General features: G+C 31.6%; 1 protein-coding gene across 1 annotated transcript in view; it reads right to left on the bottom strand.

The window, feature by feature from the left end:
• LOC101901133 (cell adhesion molecule Dscam2) overlaps positions 1–12,618 on the bottom strand; it is a 213,160-nt gene that overhangs the window by 148,692 nt on the left and 51,850 nt on the right. The window contains exons 3-4 of the mRNA XM_020035151.2: positions 4,753–4,926; positions 20–169 (exon numbers count right to left, since the gene is read on the bottom strand). Of these exons, the coding sequence (XP_019890710.1) occupies positions 20–169; positions 4,753–4,926 (324 nt within the window). The remainder of the gene's footprint in view (positions 1–19; positions 170–4,752; positions 4,927–12,618) is intronic.

Consider the following 12,618-nt stretch of genomic DNA (forward strand, 5'->3'; position numbering starts at 1 on the left):
AAAAATCTGGCCAACTTACCTGTAATCACCAAACGTCCCTTGGTGGCACTCAATCTGGTTTCGCCGGTTAATCTGTGTTTGGTGCGGCATTGATAACTCTTGTAACCATCTTCGGGACCAACTTCGCGAATGTGCAATTCTCCAGAGGGCAAGACCAAATATTTGCCATCTTTTGGTATGAGTTTATGATATTGAGATTTTCAAAAGATTTTGAAAAAGAAGGTGAGAGAAAAAAATTCAAAATTAATAAACAATATTCAAGAGCCTTAAGTACAAATAACATGTAACAAAATAACCACTACCGTTTAACTGAAAGAAATATGAAGAATATTATTTTTTTATGTTTTATACATTTATTATCATTTTATATTTATATATACTAATTATAGTACAAAAAGTTTTTGGAAAAGTGTTTAACTCTGAAAATATGAAATCTTTAAGTTGAAATATTAAATTTAAAAATAAAACATAAATTTATTTTTATATAGTTTAATGTGATTTAAGAAAATATGTAGCTAATTTTGGAATGTTAATATGTTTTGCAATTTTAAGTTTTATCTTTCTGTATTAAAATATATTCTTCATATTTCTTTTGTTATTTTACTTTGCAATAACAAAAAACACTTTCTTTTAATTTTTTGTTAAATTTTTACATTATTTTTACAAAACCATATTTACAAGATTTAGTAAATATTGTGGCATTTTAGTGTCATTTTTGTACAGTGTTTTTTGTTTACGCAATGTTAGTAATTATAAGCAAGCAATTAAAAATAAACATGCATATAAATATTAATAGAAAAGTTTAAAGAAGAAAATCTGAATATTTGTATAGATAAATATTGTTTTAAAGCAAATTATGTCAATTTATAAATATTTTTTTTATATTTAACAGCACAAAACCGAAAATGTGCTTGTTTAGATTTGTGTCATTTCGGAACGAACTAGTTTAATGTAACAATTCACATGGGAACTGGATCCAGTTCACCTTGTTGTTTACCTTCATTTCGGTATTTTCCTAAACATAATTAATAAAATATATGTAATAATTAATAATATATAATACAATAAAATAATTAATGATATAATATAATTTCAAGTTATTTTAATTTTACTCAACATCGCTCTGTTTTATAAGCTTTGTTAAGCTCTCTGATTTCCGTAGAGATAGGAAACAGGTTGCAATTAACTCTATTTACAAAAATACAAACTTTGATAGATATTCTATTGAATTTTTGGTGTGTTCTAGTACCTGAAAGAATCTCCTACTTTTGCAATTTTTATAAATGTTTTAATTTTAAAATTTTTAATGTTTTGGAAGTTTTTTTTTTCGCTCGAGAACATACACTTATTTTGTTTATTGAAAAACTAGTTCATTTGGAACTGTGAATCAAAAAAGTTCGATCTAATTCAAATGGAACGATCATAAACTCAAGAGAACTGAATGTAGTGGGAAACTAAATGAAGTGGAGGAACTATAGCTCCCAAACGATAAAGAAACTGTTTAGTAAACGAGATTGCTTAACTTTACTTTTATTCAACTCTCAAAGAGAGATTATAAGTGCAACAGATTTTGAAAGGATATGTTATTTTGTTTATCTAACTAGTTCCTCTGAAACTGTGAACCAAAAAGAACCATGAAATTCAAAATGAACGATGAAATTTAAAGAAAATTGGCATCTAAATATTAAGGGACAAACTAAATGAAGTAAAGGAACTTCATATAGTCCAACTTGAGGTTATGAACGAGAAAAATAGATCAGTTCAGTGTACGAGTTTTACTATGCTTTCATTTAACTCGCAATAAAATATTATGATCCCATTACGTTTTAAAAGTCTTTTGTATGCTGGTTGGGTTCATTTATTCTTCATTTTACCAGAGATGAAGATTTTCGTTGAAAAGTTTGTCTGTTTAAACAATATGATTTACAATACATCAATCATGATTACATTCCAGCAAAAAGATATTGATAATACAGCTTCACATTTAATGATATAATTTTGGCGATATGCTAGCACTTATAATAATTGATATATGCAATTTATAATAAATCCTAACTTTTTTCAAGATTACCATAACATAAATATTACGATTTGTACGAGTTGGCAACTGGAGTTGTATGGTTCACAAACGAAATAGTCCAATTGAACGATGCATTACAAATGCATTGCAAACTAGTTCAGTTTATCTCATTCTAGATCACGGAATTATGATCAGTGATGGAATTATTGCGAATCTAGTTATAATTTTATTCATTAACTTATAAGTGAGACACAGCCTTTCTTTTATTACATCTTCTACATTAGTTCATAGTTAGTTTGCTTATGGTTTATATCAAGCGCAGTTGTATTTTGTGATTATATAACGATTATGTCTCGGATAACTATTTCAATTCGAACGACTGAACTAGATTGTGAACTATGAACTAGTTCAGTTAATAGAACTGAATTAAATGGATCGCCCGGTAAAATAAAGTAGATCTTCCAACTCGAATATAAACTCCAACAAATATGAGTTAAAAGATTCGTTTTTTGTCTTTTAAATGACACTTCTTTTCTCTCAAGCTCTTTAAAATTAACTAGTTCATTATTTTAGCCCATTTTTTTGAAACTTTTTTTTTTATAATTTTTTATCGGTTCTTTACGGTCGCTGTATTTTGTTATATAAAGATTTAGTCTCAGAGAACGATTGAAATATATAGTGAACTAGTTCAGAGCTAAACGTAATGGATCGCTCAGAGAAATAAAATGGACTTTTCAACTCTGGTATAAACTTCAACACATATGAGTCAAAAAATTAGTTTCTCGTCTTTCAAATACACATTTTTTGTTAAGCTTGTTTTTAATTAATTTATTTTTTTTAATCCACTATTTAAATGAACTAGTATTTCTGTTAGTCTAATCTTTTGCCGCTTTTGTAAGACACTGTTTTTCTTTTATTAGAATGCTCTTCCTCGGCTAAACTACGGTCGCTTTTTGTGGAGAACGATTTTGATTCGAATTATTGACCCAAATAGCGAACTATGAACTAGTTCAGTCAAAAGAGCTTATTTCCATTTCTTGTTTAGTAATTTTCGATCAACTAGTTCATTATTTTGGACCATTCATTTGGTGAACTAGTTCCGTCTTTTAGTCCATACATCGCTTTGGAGTGCTCATCTGGATGTGCTATTCACTATTTACGTTCGTTATCTTAGTTCGCCGGCTCCCTATTTCAGTTAAGTTCAGACGGTTTGGATCATTAGAATTTTCCTCACTCCAAATATAATCAAAAGGGATCTCTTTGACTCACTTACTTCAGCTGTTCTTCTAAATGAGTCGGTCAATTGAACTAAGCCGTTTGTGAACAGTTTTCAGTTCCATTATTTCCATTTTTTGCCGATTTGAAATCATCATGGTAGTAACTAGAAAACGTTGTAAGCTGTTAGCTTCGATTTGAAAATACCACTTTTTGAATCAATACGGAATGTAATTTAAAGCCAAGATTCATCGTGTCAATGAACTAATCTCTAGTTCTTTTGTTTAGTTCAGTCGTTCGCTATTTAACTAAGACTCGCTGATAGTTCCATTGATTTTCCATCGTTTCTCAGATGCATATAGTTCAGTCATTCTTTGAATATTTTCTTGTTATTTAATTATTTTAATAACAACAATTTTTATTTGTTGTTATTTAATTATTTAATTTGCCGGGTCCCTGGCTGATCTATTTCCTAGTGCCAACTTTACACATTTTATATCGAACAAATGTCAATCGAAATGAATATGTGCATAGGCAAATAAAATCCATTTCAATCGAAATTTGTCGATGCATGAGCTTCGCTATGAATGATTGTGACCGAACTAGTTCATTCCCTCTTTACAGTGAATCGTTCCATTGAACTACATTGCTCGTGAACTAGGCAACACTTTTTCGCCGAAATGAAATCATGATAATAAAAACAAACAGCAAACATTGCAAAGTTGTCAGTTTCGTTTTGAAATTAACGCTTTCTAAATAAATCCAACACATAATTTAAAGTTATTAATTATTAATTATTTTTTCCGAGTTTTAATTCCTTTTTTATGAAACTGTGATCTTTATTTCTATACAAGTTTTCAGATTTTCTTCCTATTTTTATTAATGTTCAAAGGATGTTTATTTACAAATTTTAGTTCAACATCCTTTAAACATTATTCTAATATAAAATATATTTACATAAAAAATGACATGCAATTGAATAAAAAATGCTTTAATTTTTACAAATTAATAAATCAGGTTATAATTTTTATTAAATTTTGTTATATGTTTTAGACGACAATTAAAGCACTTTTTACACAAATATTTACAAAAATATATACAAAAAAGTAACGAAAACTACTACTACTACCACTACTAACAAACATGAAGGGGGATTTTTCTCTTGGTGATAGGGGTAGGCCAGGAATGGCCTATGGAATGTGTGGGATCATGGGATATAGTTGGGAATGGGAAATTTTAAAAGAAACAAATGAAAAGGAAATGAAGAAAAGAAACAAAAAAACGTAATTTTGAAAATAAAAAAGGAAATCGAAATGAATGAAACCTAAATTAACTGAACCTAAACTTTAACCATGAATACCCATATTATTGTTTTGCCGAAACTGGAAACTGAAAACGACCTCAAAAAGGATTTGTTTTTTTTTTATTTGGAAAGAAATGATCTCAAGGAACATGTTTTGAGTTGAAAGTGAGAAAGAGAGGATTTGAACACATTGACATAAATATTTGCTATTTACCACTCTGTATGTCCTGCTTGGAGGTGGGTAATATTTCCCTTTCCTCGTCTTCTAGCCACGAGGCAACTTGTATAAAATCAGCCACAAAGCTGGGTATGTGACATTTCAAAATGGCACTATTGCCACGAAGCACAGCTTCGTCCATGACATTAACCGTATAGGATTGGGGTACAACTAAGGTAGAAAAATAAAACAAATTTCAAGAGAGATAAATAGATAACCAAAAAATTAAAGGAAATCAAAAGAAAAGGTTTAAGGAAAACTTAAAAAATACCCCCTCCAATTTTGTTACTAAAACTACGGGAAATTTTATTGAATCGCAGATTGTAATACCCGTTTCGTTTTTGGTATAAACACCACCATCGGTATCCAGCCAATCGGTGACCTCTAAATGGTCAGCCACAAAGGAGGGAGTCTGACATTTGAAAATGGCTGCATTGCCCTTGATGACATACTCATCATAGACTTGGGATTCGAAAAATTGTTTAACAACTGGAAAATCAGAGAGAGAGGAAAAAAGGAGTTAACATAGACTTCTCAAATCAGGGAATTTTTTTAGTATGGGCCCAAGGATTTTGAAAGGATTGTGGGATCTGTTTTGTTTTTTCACAACACAAATCTGCAAAGTTTGAAAGAAAATGTTACCCAAATTATCATCTTTGGAGGGTTTAAAGATTTCCATACCCTCCTCATCGACCCATGACTCAACCTCTATGAAATCGGCCACAAACGATGGCACTGCACATTTCAAAATGGCCGAATTGCCACGCAAAACAAACTCATCAATGACACGGGTCTGATAGAACTGATGGACAACTGAAGAGGAAATGAAAAAAAAAAGAAATGAAAACCATTTGAAACATTAAATTTAAGGGAGAGGATTCCATCTTCGTTTGGGGGTCAGCATGCCTAGCAAATTGTAAAAAAATCGATATTTTGACAATTTTCTCCTACCAGTCTCTTCACTATTTGGATAATAATTATTTCCCTCGGAATCCATCCAGAGATCGACAAACACAAAATCTGCCACATAGGAGGGTATTTCACATTTCATAACCACCGAATTGCCGCGTATGACATATTCATTGTCGGCCTCCGATTCATAGGTTTGAATGACAACTTTAGTGTTTTGTTTCAAAGAAAGGAAAGAGAAAATGTTTTGAAGTCAAGAAATTAATGCTCGGCTAAAGAGTACCTTTGATTTGGAGAGCAAAAACTGATGTTTAAAAAGGACTGCAAATAAAAATATATTTCAAAGAGAACTCTCTCTTAGATTCCACTCAAGTTTTTACAGAGAAGAAAAGGAGTAAAAACCCAAAGATATTTTTAAGGGAACTCTTCTTGGGATTCTACCCAAGTTTCAAATTTTGGCACTGAGAAATTTAAGTTTTAATTTCTGTGAGGAAATCTCAAGCGAAAATGCTATTCTTGATAATTTCCCTTGCAGATTTAAGGAGAAATTAAAATTATAATTTTTTTTCAATTTGATTTCCACCTTTTTAATTAATTTTTGTATTTTTTCTCTTTAAAATTAACTTTCAAACCAAAAGATACGAAAATGAAGACAATTTTAGAAAAAACTAGGATTTTTTGGGATAAAGTTTTCAGGACAAACACATTCCCCCTTCACGAATAAAAAACTCTAAGCTATATCTAAATTTCGTTTCAACTTTTTTTATGGCTTCAAAATAAGTACCATATGCCTGTGTTGAGTTATTACGCCAGAGCTCAACACCCTCCTCATCAACCCAGGCCTCGATGTGTACAAAATCGGCCACAAACGAGGGTATTTTACACTTCATAACAGCCGAATTGCCCTTGATGACATATTCGTTTTCGGCCTCGGTGATATAGAATTGGGAGACCACTAAAAATAGTTTTGCAAAAAAGAATGCAGCAAATAGAAATTAAAAATAAAATTTATTTTTGAAAAAGTTAAAAAAAAAAATAAATCAAAATCAAAATCAGGGAGAGGGTAGTGGGAAACGTTTTTAATCAAATCTACAATTTTTTAACTTTAAAATGGATTTATTTCGAACCATAATTATCGGAAAACGACAAAACTTCGCCCTCTTCATCTATCCACGATTCTACCCTTACGAAATCGGCAACAAATGAGGGTATGGAACATTTCAATACCGCCGCATTGCCTTTGATGACATATTCGGTCATGATTTCGGCTTCATAAAATTGATTGACAACTGGAAGCAAGTTTTTAAAAAATAATGTCTAAATAATTTCCAGATTTAAGAAGAAATGTTACAAAAATGAAAAAATATTAGAAAACCACGAGGAAATAATTAAGTGGCGCCCAACGTAACACAAGAAATGCGCCTCCCAACTTTTACATATTGTCTAAAACGTTTGAGTCCACAAAGTATGAAAAGGTATAGTATGGATGAAATATAACTTCAAATGTAGAAGGTATCCCGAATTGACATACAGGTGGCGCCCTATGAAGGCAATACTGCCGAATTGCCTTAGATATCATATTCGCTCATCATTCCGGCTTCACAACGTTAATTGAACACTGGAAGCAAGGGAAACTTTTCATAAAAAAAAATAAATTCGTTTAAATTTCAAAAAATTAAGCAGGGGAAATTGTTTTTATAAAACAGAAATAAAAAAATGATGGCGAAAAGAGAAAATATTTCAAATCCACGAAGATATATAAAGTGGCGCCCAACGTAACATATTGAAGATAACTTCGAATTTTTATATATTTTTAAAATTATTTTGTTCACAATATGGAATAAAAACATGAAAGCCATGAAGACATAATAAAGTGGCGCCCAGCATAACATAGTTAATGCGCATCCCAATTTCGATATGTTGTGTAAATGATTCAGTTCATAAGGTATGAAAATCATCAAAATCAATCAATCTAAAAAAATCCCCTGAATTCCTCCGATGAAAACACAGATCACAGGAAGCAATGGAAAATTTTGTAAAAAATTAATTTCAATTTCCAGAAAAAAATTAAACAAAATTTCGAAACACAACTAAGACATAAAATAGTGGCGCCCAACGTAACACATTGCAAGTACCACCCGATTTAGACCTATAATTTGAAATTATTGAGTTCACAGTGTATTAAAAGGTATAAAGTGCATGGCTTCAAACTGTTCTCAGGAATTTCGAAGGTCTTCCGAAATCACTTAAAGGTGGCGCCTTTAAATGCATTACTGCCGCATTGCCTTTGATAACAAAAAAAGGAACCCAAAAAATATGAAAACATAATAAATGGCGCCCAACGTAAAACTGTACAAGTACCTCCCGGTTTAAACATATAATTTGAAATTATCGAGTTCTCAGGGTACGCAAAGATATGGTATAAAAAGGGACCACCTTGCAACCCAAGAAGGACAAGTATTGATCAAAGCCTGCTAGTACAAAGTAGCGTCGATTTCTCCAGAGCTGAGGAAATACATCTCTTAGGCAGTAACAGTTAGGAAAATCATGTCGTCATATAGCTAACATAAAGAATATCAGTCAACCACTGCAGTGGGTCTTTCGAAAAACCCAACGAAGATTACCAATAAAAATTTTTAACATATCCGAATGACTCTTAAATTTTAACGCTAAAATATATAAAAGTTAATAAAAAATCTTAAAAAAAATTTCTGTACATTGGATAGGATTCAAAATGGGAATAGAAAAAATATAACTTTTAACACCGAGAAAAAAATCCCCCAACATTTTATTTTACATCCAAGCAGAAGAAGAAGTAGAAAAAATCTATTTTCAAAAATTGCAAAAAACTTTCAAAATTCTCTCTCAAAATGTAAACAAACCATAATTATCGGAATGTGTCAATTCGGTGCCCTCTTCATCGATCCACGATTCGACTTTAACAAAATCGGCAACAAATGAGGGTATCGAACATTTCAATACAGCCGAATTGCCCTTAATGACATATTCCATCAAAATATCGGCACCATAGAATTGGTTGACCACTAGAATATAAAATGTGTAAGAGGTAAATAAAAAATAAAATAGAAAACTTAATAAAAGATAAACAGGGGATACAAAAGGATGTCAAGGTTGGAAATCTTCAAATACAACTTTAAAAATACTTTAAAGAAATATGTCTTCAAAACTCTAACCAAAATCTTCACTGGGTAAATATTCAGAGCCTTCGCTCGAGAGCCAGGCTTCGACTTTAACAAAATCGGCCACAAATGAGGGTATTGTACATTTCAATACCGCTGTATTGCCTTTGATAACATATTCGGAGACAACTTCGGCTTCATAATATTGATTCACAACTAGAGAATAAAGAAAAACAAAGCAAAGCAAAAATAAAATTGAAAATGTTTTGGAAAATATATTTTTTTTCGGGGATAGGAAATTTGTGGGTCTGGGATTTTGTAGAGCTAACCAAGAAAGTAACATTAAATTGTTTAAGATCAGTGAATATATTTCCGTTGTACCCGTGCCCTGTTGTTCATCCAAGGTGGCATATAGTTCGCCACTTTCATCCTGCCACGATATAACTTGCACAAAATCGGCCACAAACGAGGGTATGGAACATTTCAGAACCGCCGCATTGCCTCGAATGACATATTCATTGTTTACCTCCGACTCGTAAAATTGTTGTACAACTATAAGGCAGAATGTGAGATGGGTGGAGGGGAGTTATTGTTAAAATAAATATATGAAAGTTAAGCAAACAAAAAATATGAGATACGTATTTTGAAGAAATGGACCTAAAAGACCCATTTAATGATTCAACTGAGGGTTAATTTGTTTAACAAAAATATTCTGCGGACTTTTGTCAGATATATTGCGAAGACTTTTTGTCTTTATTTTTTTTTTTTTTTTTTTTTTGATTTGGAATATATTGAGGATTTTTCCTTCAAACCGTTGACTTTTCAAGAACATTCCGTCCTTAATTCCTCTCCATCCTAATACCCAATGATGTAATTAAAAGAATTTTCTCACTCATCTCCACACACACACGTCATGGGAATTATTAAATATTTTTTTATTAAAATAAGAACAAAGAAAATTAATTTATCAGTTCGAGTGGAAGAAAAACAGCAAAAGTGGAAATTGCCAACTTAATTTTCTTGCCTTCCATTTGCGAATAAAAAGTTGCATTGTAATTAACACAACACGCAATGGAATTTATAAATAATTTTTTTGTGTCTTGATGCTCATATTTAGATAAAGTTTTTCTTTTTGTTTTACAAAGTGCAATAAAAAGTCAGTGAACTGAAGAAGCAGTCATGGTGAGAAATTCTTGAAAATCATGAAGAAAATTGCATGAGATTTTGAATCGAGTTGGAAAACAAACTTGAAGTTTAAAAGGTTCATTTGTTGTGAATGAATGAATCTTCTAATGTCGAAGGGTGGGAAGGAGAAGAGTAGTTTTGAGATTTGTTTTTGGCTTTGGTTAATGATAATTGTGGGAATAAAGTTGAGGAGTGTTAAGAAGCTCTTTAATTTGTAAAAATCATCATTAGCCAAATGCATAGAAATTCTGGAAAAGGTGATTTTTCCAGGCGGGAATGAAAATAGTTAAAAAATATATATCTTTTATATTTAATTTAATTTTTAGGAGTACTCCTTCTCCCAACTTCTCAAAAAAAAGTATTTTTGATCTATTGATGTAAGCAGTTAAAGAGGTTTTCCTAAAAGTTTTCATCTGTTTTCGAATTTTGAATTTTTTTTAATTACAAATTTTAAGAATTTTAGGAATGTAAAAAAGACTTTTGTAACTCTCCCATATGAAAACTAATTTTTCTCTTTTAGAAATTTGGGAGTAATTTAAAAAATATTTATTATATTAAAACATAAATAAAATAGGAGATTTGAGACAATTATGGAAAAATAAAATAATAATTCTCAAAATATAAAATATTTTTTTTTTATCGATTGATGAAATCAGTTAAAGGGGGCTTCCTAAGGCTTTGAACTGTTTGCCAAATTTGAATTTTTTTTTATTAAAATTTTAATTATTTTAACTTTAAATTTCTCAGTTGATAACTAATTTTTGTCTTTTAGAACTTTGAGAGGAATTTAAGCAAATATTTCTAAAATTTAGATAAAATTAGAGATTTAAGGCAATTATGGAAAACAATTGATATATTTCATACATTGCATTCAATTTTCAATCTTTTCAATAATTATGGGAAAAATCCAGCTGATTTTGAAAGTGGAACAAAAAATAGAAGACCCATTTATCGGCGTTTGGGCAGTTTACATCACAAAGTAAATGGTGAACGCAAGTTTTCCCTTTTCGACACTTTTGGAAATTATTGGATTAAGATTCCTCGGCATCGGTTCGTTTTAGGTATATACAGGGTGAGAAAAAAACTGCAACAAAGTCAAACGCCATAATTTCCACTTTTTTTAAATTTTATAAAATGAAAGCAAAAAAATGTCGATTTTGGTGGCCATTGTGCGCTGGAAATGAAGCGAGGAACCTCATTTTGTAACCATTCTTGGTTGGCACGTGCTGAGTCCTGTTGGAATGTCCAAGGTATGCGTGTCCAAGGCTTTAATACACCCTCCAGAATAATATTCTGCATTTATTCTGATGCCACGGTTGATTAATACGAGCGGAGGGCGACCATCGGCTGTTATGGCGGCCAACACCATCACTGGAGTTCTGGTGGCCAACCGAAGGTGCACATTTTCAGCTGACCTCTTTGGCAAATAAACACGATCATTTTGTTTGTCTACAAACTGCTGGACAACGAATGTTTTCTCATCGGAGAAAACCAAATTCGGCAGTTCACAACTTTCGTCAAAGCGAAGTAACTCTTTAGCTCTTTTGAGTCTATTTTTTTCCATTGCGGTTTAAGTTCTTGCACTTTTCGGAATTTCAATGACTTTACCGCCTAGCTAATTTTTCAGTATTTTCCGAATGGAATATTGCGATGTGTTCCGCTCACGAGCCATTTTTCGGCCACTGCGACGCGGTCATGTTTCGATCAAGTCGCTTCTTTACTTTTCGAAGCATTTCTGCTGATGTTGCTGTTTTCTTCCGTGCACTTCCTTGACGTCGGGCTATGCTACCAGTATCACGGTAACGAGCGATGGTACGAGACACAAAAGACTTATTCACCTTTAAATGCTGGAGTGCTCTAACGATAGCCACTTATGATTTTCCATCCAAATATAAAGAAATCACATTATCACGCTTAAATTCTATCACGAATAACTTTTTTTTTTAGAAACTTCGCACCAAAATGCTTTTTTACGCTGGTAAACAAAATAATGAGCTGTCACTGGAATAATTTTAACAGCGGTCGGACGCGAGGCTTTCAAATGACAGCAGTCTGAAGTTGGTTGCAAAATTTAGATTTTTGACGTCTTATACGACCCACAGTAGAATTTCATGACCAATAATATTGTAGAATATTTTGACTGGCTACGATACTGCTTAGAGGGATCGTCCTTTGTTGACTCGTTTGGGGGTTAAAATTTTCCACCAAAACATTTCTAGTACGTTAAAGTGCCGAAGATACGATATACCTAAAATAAACGGATTCCGAGAAATCTTAATCCGAAAATTTCCAGAAGTATGGAGGAGGAGGAAGTTGCCCCCCACTTTGCGAATTAAACTTTCAAAACGCCCTTACACGAGTCTTTCTTTTTAGCTCTATTTTCAAAATGCGCAGAATTTTCCCAATAATTATTAAAAAAAATTAATTTTGTCGCACAGAGTTACTCACTAAAGCAAGAGTAGCAAAAACTCTCTACACTTATAACGTTTTTATAAAAATTCTCAATAAAATAAATTGTAAACCTTGGATGTTGGGTATTATAATTCAAAATGAGACTCAATTTTAGAATTAATATATGAATACTAAAAAAAAACAACAAAATTTCGATGCAAAAAAAATATTTAAAAAA

The sequence above is a fragment of the Musca domestica genome, unplaced genomic scaffold (genome assembly GCF_030504385.1).
Source record: "Musca domestica strain aabys unplaced genomic scaffold, Musca_domestica.polishedcontigs.V.1.1 31, whole genome shotgun sequence".
NCBI lineage: Eukaryota > Metazoa > Arthropoda > Insecta > Diptera > Muscidae > Musca > Musca domestica.